At 58.7% G+C, this 17,971-nt stretch overlaps 1 protein-coding gene across 2 annotated transcripts; it reads right to left on the bottom strand.

The window, feature by feature from the left end:
* Positions 1-708: 708 nt before the first annotated feature.
* On the bottom strand, positions 709-17,701 carry IL3RA (interleukin 3 receptor subunit alpha). Of its 2 annotated transcripts, none has more exons than XM_025984602.2 (12): positions 17,480-17,701; positions 14,569-14,660; positions 10,903-11,021; positions 8,809-8,926; positions 8,554-8,692; positions 8,301-8,476; positions 6,729-6,844; positions 4,551-4,577; positions 3,835-3,946; positions 2,270-2,372; positions 1,174-1,255; positions 709-925 (listed from the first exon to the last, which is right to left on the bottom strand). In XM_025984602.2, the coding sequence occupies exons 2-12, from the start codon at positions 14,627-14,629 to the stop codon at positions 851-853; spliced, it is 1,128 nt and encodes a 375-aa protein (XP_025840387.2). In that variant the 5' UTR covers positions 14,630-14,660; positions 17,480-17,701; the 3' UTR covers positions 709-850. The 2 variants fall into 2 exon arrangements, with proteins under 2 accessions (XP_025840387.2, XP_072600933.1); XM_072744832.1 differs by having other exon boundaries at positions 1,174-1,247.
* Positions 17,702-17,971: the final 270 nt, after the last annotated feature.

Raw genomic sequence — 17,971 nt, 5'->3', positions numbered from 1 at the left:
GTCCAGTCTGAGATTAGGAGGTTGGGGGGTTGCCCGGGGTCACGAGGCAGCTTCCAAGGACATAGGACAGGACTACGCACTGTTGACCAGCCGTGTTTGCCCTCCGGGCTGCACAGACGAGCCTCCGTGGGCACCTGGGCACTCCCTGCTGAGCCGTGGGGGTTTAGGGGCCATGGCCATGGTCACTGTCTCCCTGGGGCTGTGCTTTCACCCCCCACCCCAGTTCATGAGCTGGGTGCAGACCAAGCGGGGCGACGGCTGCAACGAAGGGTGCTTGCTTACTGCCCTGCAGGGAAGGTTCGGAGGGGCCAGAGGCCCCTTCCCCAGTGGACGTGGGAGCACAGGTCTCTGGGGGAGATCCTGGTTCCTGGGGGTGGGGGGAGCCTGTATCTGCGGGTTTGCATACAGCCGGCTGTCTGCCGTGGCCCCGCGTCCCACATCAACCCTGGCCCCTGGGCGGCGGTGGGAGACAGCCGGGCTCCCGGGGCTTCCCACGTGCCACCCTGTGCACCTCGGGGTGTCGGGTGCTTACACGGAATGAAGCCGGAAAGCGAGAGCAGGCCCGGCCGCTGAGGCCGCTGAACAGGCTCGGAGCGGCGAGTCCCGGGACCTTGCGAGCAGCATCTGGGTCGGTCCCATTTCAGGGGAGACCGGAGGCCCCAGGGCCCCACACGACCATCTGGATCCCGCCTCCCCGGAGTCCAGGGGCTGGGTGCAAGAGGCCTTTATTTACACAATGAGCCCGACACAGGTGTTCCCTCCCCTGCCCACTACGTTCCTCCGTGGGTCCCCCCGCAGCCAGGCTGTCCGGGCTCCTGGCCAATCGGAGAAGAACGTTTGAGGTCCCGCTTCATGTTTCCCCCAAAATGTGCACCTCGGCCACCGGACAGTCCTCCCGGCTGGCTCTGCTGGTGTCCCAGGGCACCTGCAGGAGGCAGGGGTCAGGCTGGGCTGCACACACGCCCCCTCCCCCCCATGAAAGCCACGGGGGCCTGGCTGGTCCCTGGTGTGCGGGTCTGGGACTTTGTCCAACTCCTCGCGTGACTGTCACCTGGCAGCCTTCCCCATCCCCCCACCATCCTCCCTCCTACCAGGACAGGACCAGCCCTCGGCGGGCGGGGCTGTGGCCTCCTCCTCCCGCACCCCTCCTCCCCAGCACGAGCCAGGACGTACCAGCTTGGGGCTCTGGAAGTTGTCCATGATGGGGTCCTTCATGTGAGGGATGGGAGGGAAGAGTTTCTGCAAAACTGAGTACCTCAGAGGAGAAAGACAACACATGCTCTGAATCCAGAACTCAGAGGCCACAGGCTGCCGGATGGACTTAGGAATCCAGCCCCAGTCCCCGGGTGCAGTGGGGGGTGGTCTCGACTGCCTGCCCCCCAGGCCCAAGTCCTACAGCAGTGAGGAATCCTGATCCGCAGGGGCAAAGCGCCACCACATAACAAGCACACCTGCATCTCCTGCTGAGGGGGGGGCTGTGCACCCCACCCCGACCCCTGCCTGGGGCCCCGGGAGGCCTGAAGGTGGTCCATGGGTTGCTGGCTGCATGGAACCTGCCCCTGCCCTTCCTCATCAACCCAGCAGGTTGTGCACCCTGGGCGGGGCCGCTCAGCCTGAAGGGCTGGGAGGGGGCGGGTGTGGGTGAAGCCAGAGAGGCCAGAGCCTGCTAGGACAGACCTCCCCCTCCCCCCCACCCCAAACACACACCGGGCAGCGCCTGATAGGGCTTAGCAACTAGGCATCTGGAAGGCACCTCAGGGGCAGGAGAGTTGTTCAGGCGGGAAAGGTCATGATTATCCCATCACTGGACTCTTGCCTGCTGCAGAGGGGATTGGGGGGAGGAGGAGGGAGAGGGGGAGGAGGAGGAGGGAGGAGGGAGGAGGGGGAGGAGGAGGAGGAGGGAGAGGGGGAGGAGGGCGGATCCGAGAGGAGCCCCTTCAGCCCCCCATGAAGGATAGTGGGGGACGAGGAATCTGGGCACGGGGTGGGAAACCGAGCATCGGGGAGATATGGGAACATGCAACAGGACTGAGGACAGAGGGTCCTGAGGATGCTGCACGGGGCACCCAGCTTCTGGTTTCCGTGGGTGGCAAGGACCAGAGGGCCTAACAGGGTCACGTCTTACAAACCCCATGGGGTCGCCTGAGGCAGCGGCCTGCCCCCGGGGACAGAGCAGTCCAGCAGGTGAGATCCTCCGGTGGTGGGGGGCGAGGACGGCAGGCATCACACTGCAGGGAGGCCAGCGAGGTGGCAGGCACGGCGCGCTCACCTTCTACACAGCAGGGCCACGAGTCCCAGGACCAGCAGTGTCCCCAGCAAGACCAGTACGGACACCAGCCAGTCACGGAGGTGCTCATCCTTGGGGTCACACACTAGGGAAGAGGGTGCACGGGACATGTCAGCGGGTCCCAGGGGTGGTGGTTGCACGCAGCCCTGAATGCTTCCCCAGGGGCCCCCTCCAGAGGCAGCAGGCGCGTCCAGGAGGGGACGGTGGCCACCTGCCTGCCGGGGCGGGGGGGCTGGTGAGGCCCCAGCAGAAGAGGGATGCCTGCCCCCCCAGCCCCTACACCTCTCCCAGCCCAGCGCTAGTCCCAGGCCACCAGCATCCCCTGCAGCGTGGCCAGTAGGGGGAGCAGCTGGCTCACGGGTCTGCAAGGACCTCAGGCTCCCCGCTGGGACAGGAGGCCCGGGAGGGAGGGTATGAGTTTCCTGGGGTGCCACAACCAAGCCCCACACACTGGGTGGCTTAAGTAACTGATTTCCCAGTCCTGCAGGCAGCGAGTCAGATGAGGAGGGGCCAAGGCTGGTTCCCCCTGAGGCCTGTCTCCCTGTGTTCTCCCCCTGGCCTTGCGTGGTCGCCCCTCTGTGCGCGTCCATGTCCTCATCCCCTCTTCCTACAAGTCCTATGGGATCAGGGCCCACCCTACTGACCTCATTTTACCTTGACCACCTCTTTAAAGACCTCATCCCCAAATACAGTTCCATTCTGACATCCTGGGGGTGACAATATGTGGATTTGGGGGACACATCTGAGCCCACAGTGGAGGGTCTTTGCAGATGTAATCAAGTAAATGTGAGGTCCCACTGGAATAGGATGGGCCCCGCATCAACCACAGGGGTCCTTGGAAGAGACAGAAGAGGAGACGCAGATGCAGAGGACGAGCCCCGTGAGGATGGAGATGGAGACCTGGGCCCCAGACAGTGGAAGAGGCCGGAGGGACCCTCTCCGGAACCTCTGGAGGAAGCGCGTCCCCCCCTGGACCTAAGACGTCAGGTCTCCAGAGCTGGGGGAGGATGGATTCTGTGGTTTTAAGCCCCCTCCCTGGTCAGGTGAGGTCATTTATTGCAGCAGCCCCAGGACCCCACTGACCCACATTTCCCACATGGGACCCCGGAAATGGGACGTTGGTCGGTGTGGTTTCAGAACAGGTCAGGGAGAAATAGCAGGTCTTTTTTTTGGGGAAATCCTTGTAATCAGAGTCAGGAGCCCAGGCAGGCACCCTGGGGGATGAAAGAGGACCCGCCCCACCCCTTCCCTGCTGACCGTTTTGTTACCAGAAGCCCTGGGGCCTCTTACTGGGGGTCTTGTCCCGCCCACTCTCTGCCCTCCCATGGGGTGAGCACGAAGCGCAGGGTCACCTGTGGTCTTCAGAGCCCTCTTTGGGGTCACAGAAGTGGGTGGAGCTCCAGCCCTGCTCCCTTGGGGGCCGAGGGCCCCAGAGCACAGATGAGGAGCCCGTCAGAGCGCAGGAGGGGGCTGTGCCTCCTGGCCAGGCGTGGTGGCCCCCAGCGTTCAGCACACCGGAGGGCCAGGTGGAAGGGCGCCCCACTCACCAAAGAGTTGGGGGGCGCTCCATTCGCTCCAGTCTTTGCGGAAGAAACCCTGCACCTTTAGTTTCGCCACGTAGTTTCCAGGATTGTAAATCACGAAGTGGTTTTCGTAGAGCTGCAGTTTAAAAGAAAAGGAGGGGGGAGAGACAACGGGGCCCTGGCAGGGGTGCAGCGGGTCCTCCCCAAACTCGGATGTGCAAGTTCTCACCCACCCAATCCTAGAAGCTGACCTTACTTGGAAGCCCCCTCAGCCCAGACTTTGTGGGGTCCAAACAAAAATGTCACTGGGACGTGATGCTCCACAGCCACCCCTGATGAGCCCCAGACACATGTTGCCGTGCACGCTCTGCAGCAGTGACCTCCCACCACCTCCAAGGAAGATGCGTCCCCCTGGAACTCCTGGTCGCGACCTTATTCGGAAGTAGGGTCTTTGCCGCGTGCTTAAGTGAAGGATCTCAAGAGGAGCTCCTCCGGATGAGGAGGCCCTGAGTCCAACGACAGGGGTCCTTATACGGACAGAGGAGGACACCAGTCACAGAGGAGCCACGTGAAGACAGAACCTCACGTCCCAGCTGTTTCCCCTCCGCTCCGAATCCTGGAGGTCGCGGGGTGGGTGCGTGGGGCCCACGCGGAGTCCCGCACGGCGGAGAGGCCGCACAGTAAGGAAAACGCACCTGCGCTTCGGGATGCCCGGTTCTGGGCACGCGGGGGACACTCACCTTCTCCGTGGACGCAGGATCGGTGCCCTACAAAACAAGACACAAGCGGCGGCTGCCTCATGCTGTCCCCTGACGAAGGCCCTTGTTTCTTTGAGCCCTTTTAGGTTTAAAGACAAACTGAGCACAATATAATCAGTGACTGGGTCTAAATGATCGATATAACATATAAATAGAGTATAAAGCAGGGATTAGCGTAAAAACACCTTATTTTTTTAATATAGAACTAATAACGTCATCCTTCTAAGCAGTTTTAGGTTTACAGAAACACTGAGTATAATCGCTAGTTGAACATCAACAATAAATATTAAAAAAATAAAAATAATACATTCAAGTCGACAATGGAGTATGAAGTACTAATTACCTCAAAACATTTCGTCGTTTCCTTTTCATTTATAGACCTAAATATTTTTTAAGTGTATTTATGGTCTCTACACCCAACGTAGGGCTCAAACTCAGAACCCTCTACACCAACGTGGGGCTCGAACTCAAGAGTCGCACGCTCCACCCGCTGAGCCAGCCAGGTGCGTCCATACTTGGTCATTTTTTAGGATAACTTTATTCAGGCAAAATTTGCTTGAGCAAACCACACACGGAGGGCACAGGATTTGCTGAGATTTTTTGAGCAACACGTGCACGTGAAACCACCGCCCGTCGCAGGCGAGGAATGACTCGGTCACCCCCAAATTTCCCTGTGCCCCCTGCCTTGCCTTCGTCCCCGCTCACACCCAGAGCACAGGTGTGTCACTCACTGTAGACCGTCCTGCACTACACCTCTCCCTCTGTAGGAATGGGATCCCCCACGGCCGACCTGGGCCTACCTGGCTGACCTTCCCTGGGGGCCGGATTCCAGGCCGGGATATCTTTGGCTCATCCCTTCCCTTGAGTCATTCCCACACCCCGGTCCCCACTCAGGTGGGCCTACGTTTCATTTCTCTCCGGGCCTGGCCCAGCCGGGGAAAGGTGGGCCCTGCAAGATTCCGTCAACGCCTCTTCCACAGGGCCTGCGCCATGTTTCCTTAAATGGGTGGGATTTTATCTTGGCTCGTACAACAGGGGGAATGGTCATCCACGAGGAACGTTTCAAAGAAGAAGGAGCCACCCGTACCATTCTCAATGGCCACCTCTTAGTGCCAAGCAAGTGTTGCAACCAACTGGGTGACAGCCTCACCACCCTTGGTTTGGCTAGAATTTGTCATTGTAGCCAATCTAACGAGTTTATGGAGTGGCCTCTCCCTGTGGTTTGTATTTCTCTGGCACCATTTCATGTGTTTATGGGGCATGAACACATCTTCTTTGGGGAAGTGGCTGTTTCCATCATTGCCCTTTGTTTTTTGATTATTTGTTTGCCCTTTGTTTTTTTTTTTTTTTTTTTAAATACAGTTGTTTGTCTTCTTGGTATTGACTTGGAAGCATTTCTTATCTACCCCAAACAGGAGTCCTTTGTCTGACAGATATGCACCTGGTGTCTTCCATCTGTGACCTACCTGCCCTTCCAATTTTACCTCTGTCTTTTGAATAGCCAACTTTGATACTTTTGTTAAAGTCAAAACTTTTTTTTTTAGAGTTTGTATGTCTTCTTTTGATGATTTTCACACATACACAACATCTTATATGATATTCAGTAGTTTTTTTTTCAGATTTGTGTGTGTGTGTGTGTGTGTGTGTGTTAACAATCTTCATTGTTAAAAAAAAAAAAAACAAAAACAAAAACAATCTTCATTGTTGGGATCCCTGGGTGGCGCAGTGGTTTGGCGCCTGCCTTTGGCCCAGGGCGCGATCCTGGAGACCCGGGATCGAATCCCACGTCGGGCTCCGGTGCATGGGGCCTGCTTCTCCCTCTGCCTGTGTCTCTGCCTCTCTCTCTCTCTCTCTCTCTCTCTGTGACTATCATAAAAAAAAACAAAAACAAAAAACAATCTTCATTGTTATGTAGGGTTTAGTTTCTATGTATTTTATTTTATTTTTATTTTTTTATTTTTTTTTTAGTTTCTATGTATTTTAAAATCTACTTAAGCTTTATCTTTATTTTTTATTTATGTTTAATTATTTTTAAAAGACCAAAACACTTTTTTTTTTTTTGGTTCATATTTTTGTTGTGTGTATGTTTTATCTGCCTCCAAAGCCTCGGGGGTACAGATCCTAGAGAACCTAGAATTGTCAGCTAGGACAAGCATTTACCTTTTGTATTTGAAGTTCATACAGAAATCTGTGATTGAAGTGGCTTAATACGTTCCACTCCATCATTGAATAGGATTTATTACAGGTTGCAGTGATGTGGGGTGGACTTAATCTCTCTAGAACAGGAGGAAAAAACCCACCAAAAACATTTAATGAGTAAGAAAAAAATCAACATCCCCATCCCCACGCCCACCCCACCGAAAATACTTTAAAATAGGTTTCATACAAATTTGGGGTGTGGGAGGAGAAGAAAGCGCCACTCTAAGGTTAAAGAATGGGCAAAATATCAATATAGATGCATGACCAAATATGTTGAAATATCCTCTTGAGTCGGCCTTAGGTCTAGCTGCTCAGGCTGTAGCCTGTGACAGACCCCCGCCCGCCCGAGACCCCCTGGAAGGTGCTCTCAGGGTCTACACCCCATGTTTCCACTAGTGTCCAGCAGAAGGAGGAAGGCCTCCTGCAGCCCTGGACTCCCCCCACCCCACAAACCTCTCCTCCGTGCCTGGCCTGCTCCCCACTCCCCACCCTGTGCAGGGCCAGTCCCATGTCCAATGTCCTGGGCCAGCCAGCTGCACTCCCGGAAACATCTGCCCCTGCCTCGCTGCATCCTCACCTCCCCCCTGACCGGGCCTCTGCCCTGCCAGCTCCTCCCCGGACATCCTCCGTCCATCTGGGCCTCCCTGCTGGGTGCTGGGACCCTCCCGCCATCCCCACTGGGGCTGCAATGTTGGGGCTCAGCCCTGTGCCCTCCCTCTGGGCATTAAGTGCCCTCCTGACTCTGTGGCTTCTCCAGCTTCCGGTGTGACCACATCTGAATCTACACCCCGGGGCCCACCTGCCCCAGGAGCCCAGCCCTGGGTCCTCACCTGTCTCACCGGGCGCTCCACCTGGACACCTGGCTGAGCTCAGTACAGGGCAGCCCCCCCCCACCCCAAGATCACGTTGCCTCCTCCTCTTCCCCTTCCACTTCCCCATTCCATTATGTCACTGGGCACCCAGCCTCCCTCAGTCGAGGCCTCTACCTCAGCAGCACCCACAGAATCCATCCGAAATTCCATCCCATGGATAATCTCCGACCCAGCTCCCCTCCCTCCTCCCTGCAGCCATGCAGGCCGTGGGACCCCGCTTCCGCTCCAGCTCCACAAATGGCCTTCTCCCCTCAAAAGAGGAGAGAGGGCAAGTGGCCTGCTTGGGAGGGTGCACCCACTGGTGGGACCAGGGAGTGAGGCCAGGGAGGCGGGGGTGCCCCAGAGGGCAGCTGGGCCAAGCACCCTGGAGACAGGTCAGAAGCCGCCCGCTAGGAGCCACCGAGGCCAGGCGAGCGAGCAGGGTGACCTCCTGCCTCTCCGACTTCGGGCTGAGGGATGATGAGATGAGCTCGTCCTAGACTGGGGAGGCCCTACGCCAAGGACAGGTGTGCACATAGCGGAGGAGGAGACCCAGAGGAGGAGCCATGTGGGGACAGGGGCGGAGATGGGACGCAGCGGCCACCAGCCCGGGGACCACGGCGTTATGTCGTCGGGGCCGCTGAGCTGGACACCAGCGCGCAGAGGCAGGCCCTGGACTCACCGATTTCCGGTAATTCGACACAGAGGTCGGAGCAGGGGATTCCGGAGCGTCGGCTGGTGCCGTTCACCCACAACTGGATGTGCCTCTGCAACCTGGACACGTCATCGAACCGGCACCGGACGTGGACGCCCCGATCGTCCGCCTCGTATCGCGGACACTCCTGCTCGCGGTAGGCCCTGCGGGGACGGAGCACCCGCGGTGACCGGCGGCCCACGGGCCCGGGAGGCGGCGCCGCGCCCACGGCCTCACCTACTTCAGGTCCCGCCAGTACAGGCGGTACTGCACGTCGCCGGGGGCCGCCCTGCCCACCTCCCAGCTGCACGTCAGGAAGTCCCCGTCGTGCACCCAGCAGTCCAGGCCCCGCGCGGCCGCCGCCGGCTTTCCTTCTGTGCCTGCAGGGAGGTGACAGGAAGGGCAGTCCCGCGGAAGGGGGCCTCCGGGGTCCAGGTCCTGCGACCTCACACGCACTCAGGCAAACGGATGGCAGACAGGAGCGCGTCCCCCTCACCTCGCGGGACGTACTGAATCCCCGTGGAGAACGGCGGGTCTTGCTTCACGGAGATGGTGAAGTTTTTCACTTCACATAAGGGGAGCACATAAAACTGGCAGTAACGGCCGTTGACGGCCTGGGAGAGACAGAGACAGAGAGACAGAGAGACAGAGAGAGGGGGGGGGAGAGAGCGAGATTTACTCATCGTTGAGACAAGACGTAGACTCTGGTGTGGATGATACTCAACAGCCGCAAACCATCATCGCCCTCCACTTGCTCTGTGGATTCCACGCGATCTTCACCAAAACCCCAGCAAGTAAAAAACAAAAACAACAGAAACAAAACAAAACAAAACAAAAACCCAGGCAGTGATTTCGCGGCGGCCGACAAATTGGAGACGGTGTAGAAATCACAGGTTGGGGGAGATGGAGGGAGGGCCCAACAGGTGGACCACAGGATTCATTAATTTTTAAAAAACTGCACAACAACGTCTATAAATTAACTCCATCTGCCAATACATAAAGAAATAAATCCATTCATAAACAAATAAATCGATCCATTCATGACTAAATAGATCCGTTGAGGAATAAATACGTAATAATTCCGTTTACGAATCCCGCCACGAATAAATTGGCCCTTTTCTAGGAACCGAACGATAAAAGGAATTGGCACGGGAAAGCCCGGGAAAGGAGGAAATCAACCTGGAAGCGCGGGAGGAACAAAAATGAAAGGAAAATGTGTATGAAGGTCGTGGTGGATTCCAGCTTCGCACCTGCACGATTCAACACGTGAATATAAACGGCGAGCGTGAAGCCCCGGATGGATGAATAAGTAGAAGGTGATTGCTTTTTTTTTAAATTTTTTTAAAGATTTTGTGTTTAAGTCATCTGTATGCCCCACGGGGGCTCAAACTCATGACCCCCACGTCCAGGGCCATGATCTTCCAGCTGAGCCGGCCCAGGGACCCCGATCGGCGGAAAGTAATTGATAAACGACGACGCCCGGTGTCCCGTTGATGTGTCTGTAACAGACGCAACCAGACTGGGGTTAGAGGCCTCATCCCACAGCGCACGTGGAGCTCTGGGGCGCCAAGCACCCGGGTGCCTTCTCCGGCTCCGATCTAAGACTTCCTGGGGTGGCTCCGGGATGGCTCATAGCCAGCCCGGTCTCGCCAACTGATTCGATTTACGGAAAAGCGCAGCGCTTCGGGGGCGGCCGGCAGGGCCCAGCACCTCCCGATCCTCCTCGGCGATGCCTCTCGGCCTCGGAGCTGGGGGAGCCACCCAGCTCTCTCCTACCCCGAGTCCCGGGCCGGCCTGGCCTTCGCGTAGCACCAATCTGGCCGCGTTTTACCGCATTCCGGAACCCGGTCCGACTCCGTGGTCCGTCGTCCCCACGGGCCTGAGCGGTCGCGTCTCGGGGAGGAGGTCCTGCCGCCTCCTGCTTCCCCGTCGTCCGCCTCCTTCAGCCCCGCACACCTTCTCTGCGCCGCACACTTGCAGGACGGGCCCCTCTGCCATTTGGAGACGCGGTGGGAAGGCGGACTCCGGAGGCTGCTCTCCGGGCCGGCGGTCCTAGGCCCTGGGGCAGCCCGCGTGTTCCGCACGTCAGCCGGCTCCAGGAGATCCCAGCGAGGCTTCTCATGAGCTGGACTGTGTTCCCCAAAATTCATGTGCTGGAGGCCTCCCTCACCCCCAGGACCTCAGACACTGGTTGTATCTGAGGATGGAGTCTTTAACGACGGGATTAGGGTATAATGAGGTCAGCAGGGTGACCCCTGACCCCCTAGGCCTGGGGTCCTTGTAAGAGCAGACGAGGCTGCAGATGTGCACAGAGGGGCAGCCACACGAGGACGCGAGGACTCGGCTGGGCTCTGCGCCTGCCACGGCTGAGCACAGTCGCTCTCCACCGCTCTCCGGGGCCGCAGTCTTGGACGACGGAGACGCACTTGCACCCCCCGCCCCCCGCCGGCACGTTCCATGGCCAAGCGCAGACTAGAACCCCCGCCGCTGCGACGCCAGAGCCGGACGTGGCCTTTGGGCTCTGCTGGCTCTTAGGTCCCCCAAAGACACGAGCATCTCCGGCGTGCCAAGTGCGGGGAAGATGCTTTACCTTAGTGATAAATTTTGAGTTGATGAAACACTTAATTTCAGAGACATTTCCACTGAGGTCCCAGGTCAGTCTCCTGCTTCCCGGCTCCATCCTGAGGTTCTTAATCGGTGAATCTGGATCTGAAACGTTTAGAGGTCACAGTTAGATGAGACACCGCGTGGATGCTCCAACCCGCATCACCATGGGGGCTTCCTCCTCCCACCCAGTTCGCTGACGTCCTCGGGAAGGAGAAGTCTAGATGGCCGAGGACCCTCGCAGACACATTCTCGTTATTATTTTTTAAAAATTTTTAAATATTTTATTTATTTATTCATGATGGACACAGAGAGAGAGAGAGGCAGAGACACAGGCAGAGGGAGAAGCAGGCTCCATGCACTGGGAGCCCGACGTGGGACTCGATCCCGGGACCCGGGGGTCACGACCTGAGCCGAAGGCAGACGCCCAACCGCTGAGCCACGCAGGCGACCTCGGACTACGTTTTGAAATGCAGTCAAAGCACATGTATTCCTGCTGCAGGGTCGGTGGACAGGGCGTCGCTCGGAGCCGACCTCAGAACTCCCCAGATTTCACCCAAGACCTGCTCGCCCTCGTACAAGGAGCAACGGGGCCACATCTCGCCCGTAACTCAAAGCTGTAAAGCTCCACCAGACACCTCATGAGGTTTTCTCTGTGACCCCCCCCTTCAACGAGTTACAGGATATGACTTTCATCAACGTTCCCATAGTTTATTAACTGGCGTTGTGATTACTTATCAAGATCAACAACGTTTCCTTCATAGTCAAGACCAAACCATATCGACACTTTGGCTTCCGGCATTATTGGCCTCTGACCTGTAAGGACAATGGATTCCTTAGTAATAACAAAAATTTCATTTAGGGAACTTTTTTCTATGTCAGAATGTAATTTTTGATAGATTCTCATCCCTCAAGATTTACACTCAGGTCTGCCGACGCATTAACGAACATTGAAACGGATAGGAAGGGTGAAATAGTAAGTTTTTTTTAATAATTATTTATTTATTTATTTTTAAATTGCTGTTCAATTTTGAAATAGTAAATATTAATGTCAGCATATTCCCATCATGTTTTATTTTTTTATAAATAATATAAAAATATAAATCATATATATATTTAAAGATTTTATTTATCTATTCATGAGAGACACAGAGACAAGGAGGCGGAGACACAGGCAGAGGGAGCAGCAGGCTCCATGCCGGGAGCCCGACGTGGGATTCGATCCCAGGACCCCGGGGTCACGCCCTGGGCCAAAGGCAGGCGCTCACCCACTGAGCCCCCCCGGGTGCCCCAAATTATCAGATATTTAAGGAATAAGTAGTATCATGTGCACAAAATTTCAAAAAACAAGGAGGGGGGCCAACAGGAAATATGTTCTAACTCATTTTAGGAGGCCAGCATTATCCCAATATCACAGAGAAATGGTTAAAATCAAACTGAAGGGCAATATCCCTGATTAACAGAGACGTAAAATCCCTTCAGAAACTATGACTCAGGGTAGCCCGGGTGGCTCAGCTGTTTAGCGCCGCCTGCAGCCCAGGGTGTGATCCTGGAGACCCGGGATCGAGTCCCACATCGGGCTCCCTGCATGGAGCCTGCTTCTCCCTCTGCCTGTGTCTCTGCCTCTCTCTCTCTGTGTCTCTCATGAATAAATAAATAAAATCTTAAAAAAAAAACTATGACTCAGTCCGATCCAGGAATAATACATCATGACCCAGGAGATTTACTCCGGGAACGCAAGCTTTTAAAATCATGAATATAATTCACCCCCATTAACAGAAAAGTAATGATCTTCTCCAGAGAAGCAGAAAAAAAAAAAACCCAGAATGACCACATTTAACAGTCCTGTGGTACTAGGAATTCTCAGCCAACCAGGCATGCAGGAAAGCTTCCTTACCCTGATCAATATATGAAAAGAATCTTTGAGCTAATTCAGACTCAATGGTGAAGGACTAACCACTTCTCCTTAAGACTAGACCCAGGCGAGGCGTCTGGTTGGACGCCCGTGTTTCACCGTGTGCTGTACCCACGGCCTTTGTCATGCACTTTGGCCAAAGTGGAAGGGTCGGTAGGGTAGGGGGTGGGGGGTTAGCAGCTTACAAGCGAACATGTGAAATCTTTATTATTATTATTTTTTAATTAATTAATGTATTTTTATTTATTTTTACGTGGAAGCTTTAGATGGCGTCAGCTGCTTCCTCCAGCCTCTGTTCCTAGAAAGCAGCTCCCACCTGCGGTCAGTGGTCCCGAGTACCCCGGGCCTGGCGTGACCACAGAGGCGGCCGCGGGGCAAGACAGGCAAAGCAGAGGTGGGACCCGGGAGGAGAGACCACATGATGCTCAGAGCCGGGGGTGACGGCCTGAGAGGTGGAGGACGCCCCTCCTCTTCCCGGCCTCCCGCATCTCCCAGCCCCCGGGGCGTGCGGTGTGGCCCCCTGAGTGGCTTCCAGGACAGCAGAGTGGGTGGCCCTTCTGGCTCTCACCCATAGGGCCCCCTGCAGGGGCCAGAGGACCCTGGATGTCTGCATGAATATTTGGGGCAGAGCCACCGGCGTCCCCTCGAAATTCATGCCCGAGGCCTGACCCCCAGCACCTCTCGATGGGACCTTATTTGGCAATGGGGTCGTTGCAGGTGTAACTAATTAAGATGGGGTCGTCCTCTGAGGGTGTGGACCCTAAACCCAATGACAGGGATCCTCGAAAGAGGCAGAAGAGGAGCCGCAGATGCAGAGGAGGAGCCCCTGAGGGCAGAGGGGGAGACAGGAGGGACGCGGCCTCCAGCCCAGGGACGCCTGGGGCCCCAGACGCCGGAAGAGGCTGGAGGACTCCCCCCCCCCAGCCCCTGGAGGGAGCGTGTCCCTGCCGGAGCTCCATGTGCCGTCCCAGAGCTGGGAGGGATGCGGCGTGCAGGGCTCTCTGAAGACCAACACCGTCCCCGCCCCGACAGGACATCTGAATCCCAGCCCTGGCTGAGGAGGGAGCAAACGCCCGTCGCCCATCGGGTTACGAAATCCTGTGGCCGTGGCCGCAGCCAACATCCTCGGGCCTGACGCAAGCGCCAGGTGGAGACGCTGCGGGCCCCCGCGGAACCGCCCTGCCTGAGGCCCGGAGCTGCCGGCGCGCGGCCGGGAGCCTGGGGGTCCACGCAGGACTGAGCTCCTTGTACGAGCAAGGACAGCGTCCTTGGCCCACGCGGCCTTGTTCTTGCGCACACGCCTGCGGCCATGTGTCCCCTTCCTGCGAGGACACCAGCCCTGTTGCCTGAGGACCCCCCACCCCGCCTCATCCTAGGTTCCATCTGTAAAGACCCCACCTGCAAAGACAGTCACACGCACGGGTTCTGGGGTGAGGGCTTCCAGGGCGGAGCTTGCTGGGGACACGGGGCAGCCCGCAACCACCGTCGTTCCCGCGACCCTGCCCAGGAAGAGGTCACACAGGTGGGACTCAGTTCCGCCCCGGGATGATGATTCAGGACCGCGGGAGGCGACGGCTGCTCGCGCTCGAGCACCTCGACCGCATCACACGCGACACCCCGGCTGGCGCGTGGAAGCGTGACCCCGTTGGCGGGGTGGGGGGACGGGCACGGGCCGCAAGGGCGTCGCTGATGATCTGAGGTTTCCCAGCCACACACCGCACTCGGTTCTCGTCCTACCTTTCTCCGCGCGCAGCAGACAGACAGACGTCACAAGCACCGCGAGCCGCAGCGAGGCCATGGCGCCGCCGCTCCCGAGCAGGGGCCGTGCGCTGGAACAGAAGGGACGGTTAGCGTGTGGGATGCAAGGGGTGCACGCCCGGAGCGCCTCTCGCCACCCGCAGCTCCTTCCAGGAGGGGAGGCGCCGGCATGGGCGTGGCGGGGGGCGTGCATTCACGGTCACACGTGTGCATGTGTGCCTGGGGGCCTGCATCGTACGCACGGGCTTATGCTGTACGCACTGCCGTGTGCGTGTGTGCATGCATGCACCTGTGCGTACACACAGGTCGTCATGCATGTGCATGTCTGGGGTGCAGGCGTACATCTGTGCAGGTCTCCTGTGTGTACGTGGTGCACATGTACCTACATTACACACGTGTGCATGTACTGTACACACTGCCGTGCCCATGTGTGTATAAGATTGTGCACATTCTGTGTGCATGTGTACATCTGTGCAGGTCTTGCATGTGTGCATGGGTGCACATGTGCTACATCGCACGTGTGCATACTGTATACACCCTATGTGTGCACATGTGCTACACACGTGTGCGTGTCTGCGTGCGCATACATACACCTATGCATGTCCTGTGTGTGCACATATGCCCACATTGCACACATGCATGTAGTGCACACACGGGCAGGGCGGTTCCGCGGGGGCCCGCAGCGTCTCCACCTGGCGCTTGCGTCAGGCCCGAGGATGTTGGCTGCGGCCACGGCCACAGGATTTCGTAACCCGATGGGCGACGGGCGTTTGCTCCCTCCTCAGCCAGGGCTGGGATTCAGATGTCCTGTCGGGGCGGGGACGGTGTTGGTCTTCAGAGACCCCATGTTTACATGTGTGCACACGTGTGTGCAAGCCTGCGTGTGTGTGTACACGTATGCATGTCTCATGTGTGCACTTATGCCTACATTGCACACGCGCATGTAGTGCACACTATGTGCGTGTTTACACGTGTGCACATGCGTGTGCTTACGTGCACGTATGCATGTCTCGTGTGTGTGCTCGTGCGTGCATCCCTGTCTGTGTGTCCGCCCGCCTCTAGACGTCCACCCTGAGGTCTGCGCGTGCTCCCGGCCCCAGCCCCAGCCCCGTGCGGAAAGCAGGAGAGCCCACGCGTGGCACGCGGGGCACCAGGAAACGGCGGCGTCACAAAGCCCTGGAAGGAAGCGTCATTAAAAATACGAAGACAGCCCAGATGCAGTTTCCTGTAGGTGGACGCGAGGGCTCCAGGGGCCCCGCCGGGAGCCTCCAGGGCAGTGCCTGCGCCGCTAGCTCTGGGCCCCCGCCCGGGCCCGTCTCCGGCACCCCCGGAACCATCAGCCGCGGGTATCCCGCGGGACCCCCAATCCTCCCCACCCTGTCATCCTTGCACACACCACTCACGGCCCGGGGCCAGCTCCGTCTGCCCCTCCGAATCGCCCTCAAAACGTGCCCCCTCCGGACCATCCCACCTGGAAAAATCTCAGCCGAGATCCAGGAGAGAGCGGGGACTCCCCGTACCTCGTCCTGAGCATTCACAGCCCCCAGCGCAGGACCCAACAGGGACCCCAGTTCAGCCTTGGGGCTCAGGGAGATTTCCGTGTGAGCAACGGGGCTGACGGTGGTTTCCCGCAAGTGCCAGCTCTTACACAATCAGATAGCAAAAGGGCTTCTTGTCAAACCGGGGAGCCCTCCCAGGGGCCCCTTCCCAGGAGAGGGGCCTGGCAGCATCCAGCGCTGCCTGTGTGTGCGAGGCGCCCCGGGACAGGTGCCGTGTAGCGGGTGTGTAATCCAGGGGTTCGGGTGAGGCGCAACCCGCATTGGGCTCGGTTTCCGGGTGTGTGTGTGTGTGTGTGTGTGTGTGTGCAAGCCCATGTTCACCGTGAGCCATAACCCTGAAGGGTCCGTGCAGGAAATCGCGATGACCGAAGATGAGAATGTGCAACAGAGAGACCGCGTGAGCGCGGCCTTAGGTGCTGAAGTCGGGTGGCCCCCCGGCGCCGACGGCGGACACAGTGGGTGCCCACGTGCACCTGAGTGTGCAGGGGTGTGCACCCCACTCACATGCAGCCTTCAGCCAGCCCAGAGGATGGGTCACGGTGGGTGCCCTAGGGTGGGTGGGGTGGGGGCTGCCCCAAACGCGGTCTGCGGCCTCTCTGGGGAGCCCACCCCGTCACCTCTGGGACCTCGGTCCCCCACAACCCACTCAGGGTGAGTCCTGGGGTGACACCCGCCCTCTGCATTTTTCAAGACGTATCTAGTCATCAACACGTTTATGAGAGTGAGACTCACGCTCTGCAAACGTCACCCCTTCCAGATGTCACTCGGGGGACATCTGGTGCCTTCACCACGCTGGTCCAGTTCCCGAACTTTCCATCCCGCTCAGAGACCCTCCGAGAGCATGAGCTCCCCTTCCCGTTCCCCTCCCCGGAGGCGGCAGCCGCTCACCCACTTTCCACCCGTGCATTTGCCCGGTTCTACACATTTTCCAAGCAGCGGGATCCCGGAGCGGGGCCGAGCGTGCGCTCCGCTCCCTGCGCATCGCTCCCGAGGTGGGGCCGCGGGGCGGCAGGTGCGGGGCTCGGTTTCCCTGGGGCCCTGGGGCCTCCTGGAGACCTGGCGCGTTCTTCCAGGGAACACCTGGCCCAGGGCCGCGAGGTCCAAGGGCGCGTGCATCCCTCCGTGCGCGGCTCAGCGCCTCGGGCCGCTCACCTGGGGAGCCTGCGCCCCCGCCCCCCGCTGCTCGCGCCGGCTGCCGCATCCTCCTCGTTTGCGGTGCGCGCTGCGGGTCCCGGACGCAGTGCGCACGGGAGCGCGGGGGGCGCACCTTGGCCGCAATGGTCCCCACTGGAATGCGCGTCGTGGCTGCCCGGGGGTCAGGGGGGTCTTACCTGGGAGGCAGGGACACCCCCGCGTGCGAACCGCAGCCGGCCTGGCGGGGGGCGCGGGGGCGCGGAGGGCGCGGAGGGCGCGGAGGGCGCGGGGCGGGACCCCAGACGCGTCCGCCTGTGCAGCCTTCGCAGCTGTGCGGGAGGAACCGTCCCCAAGGCGACGGCGAAGCCAGGTCCCCGTCCTCCGCCTTTTTATGGTCCCCGCGAGGGGCCCCACCCCGCAAGCCGCGACCCAATGAGGCTCGGGCGCCGCCGTGACCCTGCGGGCGGGCGCCTCTCCCCGGGTGACCGTCCCTGCCCCGCGAGCCCGGGTCAGCCGCGCCGCGAGTTCCCTGGAATGACTCCCCTTTCTCTGAAAAGCGGTATTTTCCGGTTTTCATCCGGGCGGGTTCCTGTTGGCTACGATCCTAATTGCTGCTCCCCATCCAGGGCCGCCTTGGGCAACTTCCTCCGGTCCCCAGCGCGGACTCTGCTTGGCGAAGCGGCCTTCGC

This window comes from Vulpes vulpes, chromosome X (assembly GCF_048418805.1).
Source record: "Vulpes vulpes isolate BD-2025 chromosome X, VulVul3, whole genome shotgun sequence".
Taxonomy (NCBI): Eukaryota; Metazoa; Chordata; class Mammalia; order Carnivora; family Canidae; genus Vulpes; species Vulpes vulpes.
This window is presented reverse-complemented; position numbering and strand designations above follow the sequence as displayed.

Coding starts and splice junctions, on each gene's coding strand:
- IL3RA (XM_072744832.1), bottom strand. CDS start 14,629: ATGGCCTCGCTGCGGCTCGCGGTGCTTGTGACGTCTGTCTGTCTGCTG. Junction 8,693..8,808: donor GATTCAGTACGTCCCGCGAG/GTGAGGGGGACG, acceptor ACCTCCCTGCAG/GCACAGAAGGAAAGCCGGCG. Junction 3,947..4,550: donor ATCCTGCGTCCACGGAGAAG/GTGAGTGTCCCC, acceptor TTTAAACTGCAG/CTCTACGAAAACCACTTCGT.